Source organism: Nothoprocta perdicaria, unplaced genomic scaffold, assembly GCF_003342845.1.
Source record: "Nothoprocta perdicaria isolate Ctin4 unplaced genomic scaffold, notPer1 scaffold_155, whole genome shotgun sequence".
NCBI lineage: Eukaryota > Metazoa > Chordata > Aves > Tinamiformes > Tinamidae > Nothoprocta > Nothoprocta perdicaria.
This window is the reverse complement of record NW_020454705.1, coordinates 836,766-853,032: the sequence shown is the minus strand read 5'-3', so window position 1 is coordinate 853,032 and position 16,267 is coordinate 836,766. Positions and strand designations below refer to the sequence as shown.

At 41.0% G+C, this 16,267-nt stretch overlaps 1 protein-coding gene across 1 annotated transcript in view; it reads right to left on the bottom strand.

Moving 5' to 3' along the window:
* ARHGAP20 (Rho GTPase activating protein 20) overlaps positions 1–16,267 on the bottom strand; it is a 51,577-nt gene that overhangs the window by 23,242 nt on the left and 12,068 nt on the right. The window contains exons 2-5 of the mRNA XM_026035053.1: positions 8,788–8,958; positions 3,470–3,619; positions 1,643–1,684; positions 538–622 (exon numbers count right to left, since the gene is read on the bottom strand). Of these exons, the coding sequence (XP_025890838.1) occupies positions 538–622; positions 1,643–1,684; positions 3,470–3,619; positions 8,788–8,958 (448 nt within the window). The remainder of the gene's footprint in view (positions 1–537; positions 623–1,642; positions 1,685–3,469; positions 3,620–8,787; positions 8,959–16,267) is intronic.

The window sequence follows — 16,267 nt, the reverse complement described above, 5'->3', positions numbered from 1 at the left end:
GAAAGAAGGAAAGAAGGAAGGAAAGAAGGAAAGAAGGAAAGAAGGAAAGAAGGAAAGAAGGAAAGAAGGAAAGAAGGAAAGAAGGAAAGAAGGAAAGAAAGAAAGAAAGAAAGAAAGAAAGAAAGAAAGAAAGAAAGAAAGAAAGAAAGAAAGAAAGAAAGAAAGAAAGAAAGAAAGAAAGAAAGAGGATATTAGAAGCAGAGAGAGAATGAATGGTTTATTAGTAAGTGCTAGTGCATCTCTAGGGTGTCTGTCTACCTACAAGAATTTCATTTAAATTGGGTTTAAAATGACTTAGTAAAAAAATGGTGCCAATAGCCCTGTGGATAATATTTCTTTATCAATTTACCTGCTTATGAATTTATCAATATCAGCCGGGTGATAAAAAACACATTTAACGCAATGTCAAGGTGTTCATATGAACAGTTTTACTGATACACAGTCATTAAAAAGAACAAAACACATTGCAACTTATAGGTGAGAAGCACTCACAAGTGCTTCAGATTTAGACTCAGTGTTCAGCCCACAGCCACTTACATATGCACAAGTTCCAACATCCTTTGCAATTATCTTCAGGGGAATACTTTTAGGATAGTCTTTCTCCTTCTCTTCTCTTATTCGACTGACAAAATAAATACATAAAAAAGAGTAAAATTTTAACATTATAAACTTTATAAAATACAAATTTCATTTTTAAGCAACCCCACAAGTGTCCCGAAGATCTGTGTCTGCCTCCAGCTCCATCGTCCCCTTGGCCCTTCTGCCATTGCCCCCTCAGGAAGACTCTGTAGGCTCAGGAATTTATGAGCCAAAAGTTGGATCTCGGGAGCCGTACGTCATTTCCCCACCAACCTTTGGATGATTCACTAAAACAGAGAATTTACATCCTGGAACAGCGCATACGAACAGAATTTAGAGGCTAAAACCTTGCGATCATGACACTTACTTATGAAGGATATAAATTCTAGAGTAGGGCTGTTGCACAAGAGAGGTTATATAAGGAGGCCTAACTATGAATAATGGGCTGTAGTGAAGAAAGGACGCATTTAAACAAAAAAAATAGAGAAAAACTACCTAATGTTGTGATGCCTTAGGCTGCACTATAACCTCCTAGTGGAATGAGTTACAGCCCATCACACAGAACAGCTCAARGAAGTGAAGAACAGTGATTTAGAAATCATCCCCAGCAAGAATGATTTAAACAACCCTCTGTTGGGATATTCCACTTATTTGTTTAGGAGTATTCCMAAAAGAAGAACATATTAAGTACTAAGAGGACCTTTGGGACACAAAACACTGTATAAATACTTTAAATTCATTTGCCTTTAAAAAGATAAAATAAATCAAGAACCAGATAAGGACACAAATCACAATTAGCAGAACTAGGTGTCGCCAGCAGTTCTGGGTCCAATTCTGGCTGAACTGAGACACATCTTTTTACTCAGACACTGTCACCACACCTTCTGGCTCGGGACATGTTTTAGGAACATGTGCTTTTGTAAATCAAAATTAGCTCCACTGCTCTCCAGTCAAATTAGGATACAGGCAGTCATAAGCAGCAGACAGGAAAAAAGCAAGGAATTGCTGGTCTAGGTCACTTGGTCTCTTTTCTGTGTCCTCAAAGACTCTATAATAAAAGTACCTTTGCAAAAAAGAAAGCCATGTTTCCTTTTGATCGGCAGATCTGTAAGAATGACAGAAAAACAGAAACAAATCAGCCAGTATTCTAGTACCAAAACAGTCCTTGCACAAAGCATGGTGAAATGGATTTTTTTTTTTTTTGCTGTTGTTGAAATTTCCACAAATATATATAATAACTCAATGGGTTTTGCAGATTTGTGTGAAATATCTGTTCACAGATTGAGCTCCTAAACTAACACTGAAACAAAAGAGCAAGACACTTTAACGAAGAGCTTAATTCCGAAGTTTAAAGTTATGCTCAGGTATATAGAGTTCTTGCAATTCCCAAATTTTTCTTTCTTCTTATTTCTTACTTGGTTTCCACAAGGTCCTGTGCACCACAGTAAAAAAGCCCCATTTTGCTTATAAATATTTAAGTTTTGATTTTTAAAAGACATTTCTCATTTATACACTTTCAAGAATACAAAACCATGCAGTTAAACAAAGTTAATAATAGAACTACATGATGAATCTAATCTAATTTTGCTTCAACTTTCTTGAAYTAAATCCTGCCTCAGAAGGAATTGCTGCTATTCTCACTACTGCTTTTACAAACCAAGTTCTTCATTTTCAGAGAAAGAATTTCAGAGCAAGGAACTGCAAACTTAGTGAATGATGTTGTTGCAGGAGTACATGCTTTATATATATCAGAACTGTGATTCTGCTTTAGTTGCTTGGTCCAGTTATCCAGTACACTAGCAATGAACTCACACAGGGTATTTTAGTTTTTCTACTTACCCCCAGATATAAAGTAATTTCACCTCTTTAAAATCCCTGATTCCCTTTGGACTGAAGCTACTGTGTTCATATCCAAATATATTTTGGTAGGTATAAAGGATCASCTACTATCTCTAGATCAAAGCTCGTGTTTATTAGCAGTTCAACTGAAAATCGATAGAAAATTTCAGCTTTGTTTCAGGTCTATTAAGTGAAAAAAAACCATAAACAGCACAACCAGCTCAGTAAACAGCAGTTTGTGTGCAGTATTTTGTTGCACGGGGACAGTGTGACATACAAATTAAGCTGTATGCCTCAGCTTTTGTTCTCTGTTGGGAAAGAGGAAAAGGCATTTGCCAAGACCCAATCAAACTGCTGTGGCTGACCACCTGGGAGTTAAAGAGGACGGTGCCGTCCCTTATCCAAAGCGATGAAAAAGCCCTCTTGCTGAGAATAAAATTTGCCGAACGACTGAAATTATCTCTGTAGCCCTTATGTGTCCTACAGTTAACACTGTACCAAAAATCTTTCCATTAAAATTCAGAGATTCTGCTTTAGGAAGGTTTTTGGCATGTTCTCTGGCACAATTTAATTAAAAAGAGAAGTAAGAGAAGGTCAGTATTTCATTGCATGTTTTCTGCTACTTCCAATACAAGCTCTTCTGCTTAAGAGCCCTACAAGGGTCTCTTTGATCCTCTCATGATCTTGGCTGTTTACACTTTCTAGTGCAGCTCATTAATTAACCAGGGGAGTTGTCCAATTACACTAAAAAAAAAAAAAAAAGGAAAAAAAAGAGAATTCCCACTAAGCAAATTTTCAACACAGACAGTGCTTTGCCAAATCACCTACTTTTTCAATTTTTTAAGTGGTGAGTGAATAACATTGCCATATTTCCAGAGAGAAGACAAAGCATGGAGGGTGACCTGTTCACAGGAGTGGGAAGAGTTGGTTTAAGATCTAGCAAGTTTTTACATCCCAGGCTTGCATTCACAAGTGCTGAAATGCATCTGTGATAGCTTCACTGCCTGTCTGCCTTGGTAACTTGATAAATAAAACACATCTCAATCCTTACCTGAAATTCACCACACAGTTTGTGGTGGGCCAGCCCAAAACAAAGGACCTTTCTGGGTCTGTGCTGCCCTCACAGACTTCTTCTGTACAAAATGCTGTCCACATCTCACAGAGACGTGCTTGGCACTTCAGTTTGAAATGAGAATGTGACCTGCAGGCAGAAAACCACAGGTATGTCACACACATGAAAACACAGCAGGACAGGTTAGCTCACAATTTCTTCTTCCTTAGGACCCCTGTGAAATTTGCTTTGGAGGTGATGGAAGAAGCACTCTCTCTTTGCTAGCGGCATTAAAGTTGCATATTTAGATATAATTTCTGATCCAAATGCAATCATCAAATACATTATTTGTGGGAAAAGCAGTTTGTGGCACCCCTGGACACCCTGCTTCTTGAAAAACTTTTCCCTATGTCTGGAGTTCCCACTTGGAGTATGAGCCAGGACTTCCTGTATTCTCAAAATATTTACTCATCTACAAGCAGGATGCATTACACAATTTCCCCCAATTATTTAGAGTTATCCTTTCCTATATTTTATCCTACTGAACATTATACTAGAAGTCTATTTACCTATTTTTACTATTTTTATTTCAAATCTTTGCTTTCATTTAATTTCCCATGGTAAGACTCCATTCTTGATTGGATCTGCAGTACCTGTGCTGTGTGAGAAACCATTAAAATCCCACAAAATTCACAGTCCAGCTCAGTAGCAGGGCAACAGCCAGTCACTTCCAGGCAGGTTTGCACTACGGGCCTTGCAGACTGAACTACCAAATGGCTTTCAAGTTTTTAATTCGGATTCTGCTGGGCCAGCAGGGAAAGGCTGAAGGAAAAGTGTCCTTTCCATGAAAATGCTCTTGCCTTCTAACTCCAGGGCTGCAAACAAGAGCATGTCAGCTCATCACAGTATTGCAAATGTGGATGGAGACAGTACGAGGCACTAGGGTGATTACTGCCCTGTAAATAAATATGTCAGGTAAGCAGTTCCTTACAGCTTTGCTGCACCTGGACTACCTTCTTTGAGATTAATCCCATTTACAAGGCATTTGATTTAGCACAGACTGGACTATTTCAGTCTGAAATGTGGAAGTATTTGAACCTGTGGCTAGGAAGAGGACTTGGATGAATGTTCTGCACCATGCCAGAGCTGAGATTTTTAGGTGACCCTGTGTGAATAGCTGTGTATGGAAAGAGCACCACTGATAACCCAGCAGCTACTACAGTGATGGTAAAAAAAGACTCTGTGAATGTATCACCTGATGCTGGCAAAAAGGTACCCTCGCATTAGATCACTATCAAACACTGTCAAATTTACGTATCTTTAAAACAATACCACGGTGTTTCCTGGTCAGCAGTATATTTCATCTCTCTTTGATCTATTATGTTTTGTTACTCCATCAAAGAGAAGTTTAAAACACAGGAGAACATTTCAATATGGTCATCAGCAAATCACGTTTGTGATGTAGCAGGTRAAATCTGCCAAAAAAGACAGAAAGACCAAAAGAAAGAGCACTATAGCAGACTGATTACAGAACAAACAGTGAAAACGCAGATTAATAAAAAAAAAAATGCAGACATGAATTGTAATTAGGCAAATGTTAATAAATGCATGCCTGGCCTGATTCCATTGACACGACTACAGTCATACTGGGAATCAGCCTGTCCAGCCTGCTTTCTCCCTCCTCTTCTTTCTTTCATTATCTAGTCCAGTGAACTCTCTACACGCTGATTCCCTTTAACATTTACAGTTCACAAAGCCAGAGCCCTGCAGTGCCAGTAGCTGGTGTCRGCAGGGTGCTGGCAGAAGCACGGAGACGTTCTCCCAACCACACTTGATGTATATTCTCACCCTGTTTGCCATGCCCAGTCGCAGCTCTCGGCTATCATCAGTATTCAAGTGGCCTGGTTTCCAGAGGCGCTGAAACAGTAGCTGCCATTAACATCTAAAGAGCCTAAAGTATAATTTTATCTCTATCTGCCATGTCTTTTATGCAATCCATGAGTTCTCAGCATTTGTGCACGAATCAAAGCACAATTTTGAGGAACAARTGTATCATCACTGGTTAAACAAGCAGCACAATTGAACATTTTTTAAAAAATTAAACAACTAACAATCTAATGAGGACGATTTTATTTTGTTTTTTAGGTAATAGGTCCCACACCATTACCATATATCAGGAAACTTTCCAGATCTCACAGAAATCAACAGTACAGTTATGAACATTAGTGGTGTAGGGACTGATATATCCCAAATTCTCCTGCCAAAAGAGTAAATTCAGTTCCTTTTCCTTTCTGTAAGTGGCAATTGGATACCTTGCAGCTGTAACAGATGGAAGATTAACTTCTCACTAGATTTGCTAATCTCCTTAATAAGACTCTCTAACAAAAGCATTAATGGATCYATTGGGAGATTGCTACCGTAATTCCAGGAGTTTATTCAACCATTAATTTCTAAGTCCAACCTTAAATCGTACATGTATAAGAATATATATATTAAGAATGAGGATGAGGAAACTTTTTGTTTGTGCATCCTAGAAATTTTGATCAATGGACAAGCCCATGAAATACTTACTTGCAACAACTGCCACATTAAAACACATGCTGCCTGTGAGAAATCTAATCAGTAAATAGAAAACAGTATAAAAATGCACATACTTAACATTGGTTTAGTGAGAAAAACTCTTTCAATCAACTCATTTATGACTTAATCCTCATACGAAGAGAGTGAAGAAAGATTCAGTAGAGAGAGAAGCACAGCATGTAAATATTATTCTTATTTTTATAAGAGAGGCTAACGGACGAAATGAAAAAGTAACAGCCTACTTTTCCAAAAATGATTAGAAAGCTTTGGATAATGAACCTACAGGCACCTTGTCCAGAGTGCCCAGATCAATTGTGTGCCCAGATCATTCAATGGTAGCGATGCAGATTCCTTTCAGCAGGAGCTCGGCACCCAACAGGAGTTTATCCAGYAAGCTCAGAGGCCTCAAAGCATCAGTTGCTCTTTAGAAGAAAACCTCCTACCTGATCATACAAAGTCTAGCAATAAATGAGTTCCCTTTGTACAGTGACTGGCTACCTAAGCTGGGACAACACATGTGTTACAAGGTAAAGGGATTCCAAAGAGTAGTAATTTTTCAAGTGAAAAAAGAATTCTCTTAGCACATATATGCCCCAGATTGAACAATTTCTTAACACAAAAGAGCACTACAAATTTTTAGCACCTTCACCAGGGTTATTTCTGAAGGTAAGTCAGATTCAGCTGCATCATTAGCTCAGTCTTGATATTATCYTGGTGACCTGCTGTCTTGATTCTGCATCAGCTATTCAAAAGTCAGTAAGAATCAATAGTTCCTGCTGAAGAGCAATGCACACTATTCAGATTTTCCCTCTAGGAATCAGCAATGGTATTTTATTACATGATATCTTTTGAAAATGCTGATTTTTAAATAGCATTCATTAGTGACGGCTCTGATGCTTTAACTGCTGACAAGGCAGCTGTAGAGAGAACAACCTAATCAGTTCTGTAAAATGCACAAAGTAACATCATTCAAAATGCTCTTTTTATCATTTCTAGCAAACCCTTGTTTCTCTTCCTTTTTGTTTTCACATGCAGAAGCACAATTTGTTCTGTTCTGCCTTCTTCAGAAATTGCAGACTCTCCCCCACATTTAATCGGGAGCAGTGAGAGACTTTATTACTCCCTGGGCATGAGATTTTGCAGTGGTTACAGAGAGTGGTGCTTTCCAAAGCAAATAGTCCCTCTGGGTCCCAATCAAACGTGCAGTGATGTACAGCTCAGCCCAGAGCTCTAACATTGCTTTTGCTCAGTGTGCTGACCAGGGTTCCTCAAGGGAGAGATTCCTTTCATCTGCTTTTACTGTGCAAAAAAATCAGGACTTTAGGCATAGGCTAGCCAGGCTATGCTCCTTTTTAGTCAGTGGACAGAGCAAGAGACCTCTCCAAGAGCACAGATCTCCTCACGCTCCCTTAGCACCTTTTCAGGTCAAGGTGAGTTGCCTGCAGCAAGATCCTACTTTGTCTCTSGGTGGCTATAAAGGGAGCCCAGAAAGCTAATCAGATGTAAATATCTGATGTTTGAAAGCTTAAATAACATGAGGCGAGTCCCATCTAAAGCCAAACACAAACATAAATATGCAAACGAAACCAGTGTACAAACCAAATGTAAAGATCCGCAGGATTTAACCAAATGTGAAGATCCTTCTGTCTGCCGCCTCACCAGTAGTAGAACATGTTTTTGGGTAAAATATCCTCCGTGTTGCCACACCACATAAAGTGAAGGAGCTCAGCGGGGAGGAGGGGGGTGAGGGGCTGGATGTTTGCTGTGTGTGATTCAAATGGACACAGCTCAGATTTCTACAGAAAACACGGATTTACACTGGCTTTTCCCAGCAGCCTCTGAGACAGCTGCTTAAGCAAGAAGATGCATTGCAAAAGCTCAGGATTCACATTGAGATTGCCCACCCTGTGACACCACGAACACTGTGCCTAACAGAGAATGAAGCCACATCAGGATTCTTTATTATTATTTCCCCTTTACCCATAACAGCAAGTGAAAGCACCCTCTAAAATTGCCTTAAACCACAAATGCTGCGTGGAGCTGGCATGCTAGACACAGCTTGTAAATCTGATTTAATTGTGAATGGTAGAGTGAATAATCAGAGCTCAGCAGCAAGCCTGATTACCCATGGCACTCCCCAGGCTGCTCCGCACTGCTTCCCTTTCCCTCGCCCTACTCCCCCTGTACAGCCCACAGAACCGGGCTCGGAGGCACCGCTTCCCATCTCCATTTCTATACATACAGCTCCTTGCCATGTCTGTTTCCATATGTACAGCTCCTCTCCGCTGCAGTGCATCAAAGCAGACACGTGGTAGAGCCTGGAGCCTCTGCGTGACACAGCCACCCATGGGGCATCCACTGCAAGGGCTGACAACGACCCGGCCAAACCAGAACAGCCAGTTCAAGGCAGCAGGTAGGGGACTGTTCAACACCGATGAGTGTCTTCTGATACTCGGATTCCCAAGGAAGGAAATATTAAAAAATTCAGACTACCTGCTACTGCTCTAGTATGTTGCATCCCAGACTTCAGGGCTATCGGGTTTTCAAAAGCACCTAACTTTCACTGGCCAAATATAAATGATTTTAGGAAAAATCACTTATTTTTGTGATTTTAGGAAAAACCACAATGTGATTTCAGGAAAAAAAGAAATCTGAAGAAAAAGCATTAAGGAAGTTCATATTACACTCTGCTGAGAAGAGCTGTTCCATGGAAGTGCTGCCTGGGCTGCCATACTCACTTGGACTTGGCAACAACCAGGAGGTCRGTGAAAAGGAAAAGGTGTCGCTCCTGGGTCTGCAGGCCTGTCTTCAGCTGCACGTGGCCATCGAGGATAAACATTCGGTTGTGGCACATGAAGGACTGCACGAGGGGACAAGCCTCTGGGCTGATGGGGGAGAAACAGCCTTCCCTGCAGAAGGAAACAAGAGAAAGCAAATCAGCCACTTGTCAGCGAGCGAGAACCAGGCAACGTCTTCCCACATCCAGGGCTAAAGGCAATTTATTTGGCTACATTTTAGTAAAAGAGCAGAGGGGCAATGAGTATAATCTAACTGTTTAATCCCACGTCAAGTTCTTTTAAAGACTTTCTTCACTGAATATGTTACAGTTCAGGCACATGAAATTTGTCCTCATTTTCTTAGACAAAATACCGCATCTTTTGTAGGCTCTCCATAAAGCCAGAAGAAATATATATGATGTAGACATATTTGTATGCCCCCTTGTCAGAAAAAGGCATGTTCTTTGGGTTAAGAGCAATTTTTAAAATTATTCAGAACCAAACCCAAACATAAGTGCAACTGAACCTTGCTAGAGATAGACCACGTGCCAGAAGCAACACAAGGAAAGGCCGCCCAGCCTCTCCCTTGAGGCACACATCTCACAAGCACCAAATTCAGCCCCGTGGCACGGCCAGGCTGGGTGCCCTGGAGCAGGGCTCTACTCACACGTGCTCTTATGGGGCTCTCTGAGGCTACGGGAGGCAGAGAGTGAGAAAAAGCTGCTGGAGTGAAGGCTGCTGCATTGCATATAGGAAGGTTTTGGCCTGTAATTCATGCCAGGCCAGTCCTGACATATGGACTAAAGTACAAATATTTGATAGCTTCTGTCTAACATTGTCTCATTATAGAAGTCTTATTTTTTTCCTCCTTGCACTTCCAACCTCATCACAGCCTTGATATGAGATACTACTTTAAAGGTCCTGCCAAGGTAGTATTTTAAGCCTTCAAGACCACTGGAGCTAGCACGTCAACACTCTAACTGCAAACTTAGGTTAACAGATACTTTCAGGCTCTCCTGGAAGATGCTGATCTTTCTAAGGAGGTACAGAGTAGATTGCAGCCAGTGCGACGTAGGATTACTGACAATAGAGACAGGCTTCCCTCAGTCCCTCCTTATTTAACAGGTTTGCACAATATAGTTAAATCATTACTGAAACAGAAATGAATGACAGATTTTCGCTAGCATGATGCTCAGCTCACTCACCATGACAGGACAACCCTATTTCTCATCCTCTCTGTATTGTCTATCTGTCTATCTGAGTCTATTGGCAGAACTGAACACCTGAGATGGTCTGAGGGGAGCACTCTCCTTCCAAAGGAGCAAGCTCTCCTTTTGGAAAGCCAGAGGTGTGGGGTCAAATTCTCCCAGACAGATAAGAGAATTGGACCTGGTCCCTATAGCTATAGCTATAACCTAAAACCAGCACACACCACTACCTTTTTCTAGCGATTCTGTACAGGGAACTCTCCATTTATTTGTTTTCCTTACGGGTGTCTCCAAATGAAAAATTTCCTTTAGGTTGAATGGATGTTGTATTCAGTTCTTCTTTTTTCTTTTCTTTTCCATGATGTACTTATTTAGTTATTTAGTTTTTTTTTTTTTTTTTTTAAAGAAAAACAAAGATAAAATTTTGCATCTTCCCCTGTCTACTCATTTTTTATGTCAGGAACCAGGCTGGAAAATCCATTTTTTGCAGCCTTTTCAAATTCCTCAGAAGGTGGTAGGAATTTGACAGTCTCATTGGGCTCAGGTCCCTGGCCCTGTGGTCATGTCAGAGAAGGCAAGGCAAAAAGGGATCATTTCTCAGACAGCTCCCTCCTTAGGCTCCCACTGACTCTTACCCAAGCATCTCTTGTCAAGATAATCACCTCATGCTGTGTGACTTCATGTTTTTCTACCAATAAATCAAACTTGGCAAAGAAAGACTGAATGGACAGTTGAGAGATAATAGTTTATTCCTAGTTCCATCAGGAGTTTGAAAAATTTCTAATGACTTTTCTGGGAGAGGATCTGTATCTTTAAAATAAGAGTCACAAAGCACATGGGAGAGATGCTGAAGGCAGCAAGAGAGCAGACAAAATCTTCAGAGAAGGTTACAAACCTTTCTGCATCTAACGTAGAACTGGCTGCTTTTCCACCCTCCTCTCCTTGCACAGCCCCTTGATGCCTGTGGCTGGATTACTCAGCCGATTTAGGAAATCCTGACAGCTGGCAGAGAAGGGATAAGCTCTGAGATTGTCCTGTAGGCCAGTTAACAAGACACACTTTCACTGGTCTGTAAGGAGTCGGTGGGGATCTCCACCTTTTGCAGAGGTTCTCTTTTTGTCCTGGAAGGCTGAGTTTTTGAAAGAGTTCCTCAACTTGATGGGAAGTTTCCCTCCTGTCTTTAATTACCTACTTCTTCAGTCAAGAGAGAAAGGAGGAGGAATGACTTTCAGAATGAATAATTCAAAGTTATTTGATCAGGAGTGCCCAGCAGTGTGCAGGTTAAAGCAGAAAGAAGAGTTTGGGTTCAAAGCAAGAGGGTGAATATGCTACGTGGCCAGCAACATGAGTAGGAGCAAACAGCAAGCACCTCTCCTACCCCTCTGTTTTTGCATAACTGGTTCACCAGTTCACCAGTCCATTAAGGGCTGATTGCTCCTGGAAATTCAATTTCATAAACTCCTTACCAGCCCTCTACCCAGAACATTTCAGGAATGATGCCCAGTTTATCAAAGTGAAACCCATGCATGGCCTTTACTCAAGGTTAAGAGGAGGAAATAGCTACTTCCATTCAAGCCCTGCATCAGACATGTTTAGTACAAAATCTTTCACATTTTGTTGCTATCGGCTAAACAGTGGAAACTTTTATAAAAACATACTGCAAGGCCTGCCCCTGGTGATGTCCCTGTAAATGCATGCCCGTATATCTCAAACTCAATTTGATCGGTCTTGTTTGCCCATTTCCTACATCCTGATTTGTCAGTCTAGGAACTTCACAAATAAAACTAATTAAAATTGGTCTCATTCAGGGAAGCAAAGGAAAATCCAGCATGTTTATTAATGCCGGCAGAGGTCAAGCAAAATGAAGGTGGTTTTAGAAAATGAAGTAACAACATAAACCAGTTATTTGAATGAAGTCTGCCTTTTGATTGGCCAGCATCTGCATTTCTGCCTTCTGAACTGTAATAAGCACTTCCATGTGCTTTAATGAAGTTTACCTGAAAACTTTAATCGAGAAAAATGTGGCAGTCTTTTCTCCCTTTGAAATAAAGCTAAAAAAAATCAAAACTATTAATTCAACCAGAATCTGCTATGGTCCTATGACTAAGAAACATGGGAGAAAATTCACGAACAGTTCAAAGCCTGGTCTGTTTTGATCCTCATAATTAATGTTCTATTGTTACAAGACTTAAATGAAATTGAAGTTCTATTACACTGAAGAAAATACAGATCAGCTATGTCCTCAGGCCTGGGGACTTATATGACAGGTAATTTTGAATTTCAGTTTTTAATGGCTCACCCATCTTTCAGGCTATTAAACGGGACTTACTTGGAAATGTGTTAAGGACTAAAATATTCTTTGAAAAATCCTTTTAATAGAGTTATGCAAAAATCAGAATTTTAGCCAATGTGATTTTTGATATCCTAAMAAAAAAAGTCAGTTATCTAAGACTTTCTCTGCCTTTTCTATGTTCTCCTAAAAGTCATTCTATGATTAAGATATAAATAAAAGCTACAAAACAACAGTCACCTTTCCACCTTGACAGGAAAAAGAAAAGCCTTCATTCTTGTTTCTTGAGAAAAAGGAACTGTGAACTAAATTCTGAGAGACGGATATCCTGTGGAGTGAGCCACGTTCCATTCTGTATAGAAGCAATGCTAATACCAGGACTGAGATAGCCCTGCCAGTGGAACTCGCTATTCTCAAGTGCATATTTCTTCCTGAAAATACTATTTTTGAGTTTGAAGTTTCCACGCATGGCTTAAACAAGAAGTTGGTCCTGTAATTTGGAGGCATGCACAGAACTATTTTGAGTTTTTCAGGCATAGATTAAAATCACTGCATTGGCTAAGAAATATAATTTGAGTTTTTCTTCTGGCATTTCCACAGCCTATATTTTAGCTCTATTATTTTTCAAATTATCAAAATAGACATCTGTACAGAGTGATTTAAAAGAACTGTTCAATTTTGTTGGTGTAGCATGTGAAGCTGAATCAGCCAAACATTGAAAAATATATTCCCAATGCAATTCAGCATGACAGCAAACACATCAGCACTCACTTCATCATTTCTGTATTTACTAGACACCACAAAAGTACAAATAATACATACTCTTCCCCCTGCAGAGCCTGCTTGGGGTTTCAGAGTAAAGCAGATATCTTAATGGCGTGATACCAAGGTGTTTATTTAATCCTCACTGCAATGGAGATGTTAGCTTTAATGCCTATTGGTAGTGGAACCAATGAAGGAAATCAAAGAAATCAAAGACTCTTCAAGACAGAGTCTAACAGTTGATGTTAATTTGTTACTAAGTCCATGATCCAAGTGTCATTTAGGCCAATGGGAAGCTTTGCATTGGCTTCAGTGGATGAGGATTTAAGTCTATCTATGACTTAGATTAAACTCTAAGATGCCTCAGAGGAACAATCTGTTCCAAGGCACCTAGGCTGGCATGAGCTATTGCAGGTATCTCAGCTAAATAACATCCCTCTCACGCTCCATCCTAAAACTCATTACGTTGTTTTGGTTATTGCTTTCAGGGGGCACTTCCCTCCGCTGCTGCAGTCCTCTGCATCCACCAAAGTCAATTTTCTCTAATGATGCAGGCACCAACACTCTCCGCATGCCCAGGATTTATTGAAATAAAGCACTTTGCTCTTTACTTGTTGAAGCCCTTCACAAAGAAGGAGCACCATTTAATTAAGAGAGCAGTAAAACAGACACTGTTTGAAAGGCTGGGGCCTGAATCAGCCCAGCAACATGAGAACCATGTATGCTGCCTTTCCAAACTGGCACCACAGTGAAAAGCTTAGCCTAAACTCATATCAAACATAGGTACCTCAAGCAAATATATCATGTAATTGTGCCAGTGCCAAAGCCCACGCAAATACCCAGTGGTTTCTTCCAGTTTTGTGCCTACACGCATGGAAGACACAGCTTAGGGCACACATGAGACTGGAGGTGGCCACATGGGCCACCAAGCAGAGCACTTGGCCACTGTCCTAGTGATGTTGGGAGGCCACAGGTCTGTTTTGTAGATCGCAAGGGCCACTGTAGGATGACTGTGAGGAACCAGCCATTTATCCTCAGGAAAACAAAACAAATCAACTTGGAACTTCGTGGTCTCTCAATTCAGGACAACTTTGCTGTTCAGCAGATTTGCTTTATTATCAGCGAGCCACCGCGCGGGGTTCGTGCAACCCTCTGCGGGAAGCAGAAGCTATTGGTGCCCTTTCAAGGCTGGTGAAAGCAGCAGCTATCTGCCCAGTAAGAAACGTCTGCGGCCCAGCCTACGTTGTGATCTTTTTGCCAAAATGGGCACACCTGTCAGGGATGATATCCAATATGTGACAGCAGAGATACGGCCAAGTGCAACCCCAAGCTGGAAAGGTCAAGCTCTTGTCATGTCGTCAGCTGAGCCTTGGAAATCTTTTACCCCACCTGGAAAACAGGTAACAGTAGTTGCATGTGCTTCTATGCCTCTCTTTTTTTTGGATCCTTAAGCTCATAAAAGTTCATATGAGAAGCAATTTCAATGTCAGTTTAATGAAAACTTGCATCAGAYTTTTGTTAATGTGTCAGGCACCATTCACTGGGGTTTAAAAGACAAGATAGTTCACTGCTGGAGATCTTTATATMTCTATAACCCAGATGAAGTGCTCACAGAGTATTTTGCATGCAAGTTATCTAACTTATTAAGGTGTTGAGAACAATTCTTTAGTCAACCATCAGAAAAGCCCTCCAGTTCGGACTGCAGCCCTGCCTTTCCTGAAGTTAGCGGAGAAAAAACAACCAAGCCTGTGACACAGCAGGGACTACTAAGCCACCCTCCTTGGCTGCTTATTCTGCACTCAGTTGCATTGCTAACATGTCAGCACCTCAACACTTACCTAATCTTACCATGAAGGACAGTTTGGACATGTCCTGCACTTCCAACCAACCTGACAGTATCAYGATAACAGATCAGGGCTTCACAGGTGTGAAGAAAAGCAAGCTAAACCCAAGAACAGCATTTCATGTAATGCAAGCCCACAGAGATAGTCCTGCTTGTGCTCCTGATGACTTTGGTTTCTCATAGCTCATTAGCTCATTAAAGCACCTAGCTTGAAAAACCTCACTCCCCTATTAGAAAGCCTGGGGGAAGGTATAATTGCTTGACACATAGCAGATGTATTTCTGAAACTTATCAGCAAGAAACTAGGTCTTTACAGAACTGTGGTTAATCAAAGCCCAGCTTAGGTACTTTCTCATTTGCTCAAACTACCTGAAGAAACAAAACAGGTGGSAAGGGCCAGAAACTGAGGAATATTGCATGGTTTTGCATGTTAATGATATCTAGCTAGAGCAATCYGTGTGACATGGCTTCTGGCTTGGCAGAGACCCACACGTCCTTTACAGCTGGAGTAGGATGCTGCAAACGCAGATGCTGACGGCGAGGCCAGCTCCCCTTGGCCCTGTCCCCACTAGCCACTTGGCAGGGCCACACCAAGCCCTGCAGCTTCAGGGCTGAGCTCCTCTCACCCTGTGTGAGGCTCCTCTACATGGAACCATCAGCAGGCTCAGAGCCCTGTGGAGACAGTCGTTTTCTTAAAAAAAAAAAAATAATAATGATGATCATCTGTATTTTCAAGGGTGCTAAGTGCTCACTGCTGTTGCTGCCTCTGAGCCAAGCCCAGCGGCGCTCAGCGGATCAGCCACGTGCTCCTTATCTTTGGTGCTTTTTCCCATTTTGCTTTTTCATGATTTGGAATATGCATTTCATCTAAGCTTACGCTGCACTTTATTATAATAAGTAATAATTATGCCTGGAGGGGGAAACTAAGCACAAAAAAGGACTCTGTTTGAGGTAGTGTTTTCCAGGAAGATTCTAGGTAACATAAGGTTTCACCAAATGTTCCTGTGCTGAAATGAACTATTTAGRGAAGGCAGCAAAGCACAGATGAACATAAAACTCTTTTAATTGTATGGAGAGTCAGCTTGATCCTGGCTATGGCTAAGGGAGCTTCTTTCTACAGACAATGGGCATGTTGGCTCTCAGCTACCTATGGTAAATCGTACACAGTTGAAGCAGCACTTTAAGAAAACAGCACAGCATTCCAAAAATAGCAAGTCTATTTTGTGCGGCACTCTATTAAAGTCTCCTAAGTCATCACCATTCTGGGCAGTAGCTTTTGTGCAATGAAACAGAGATCTGCTCTGTAATTTAAGCAGTATTAGTTTCTTTTTCCGGTTG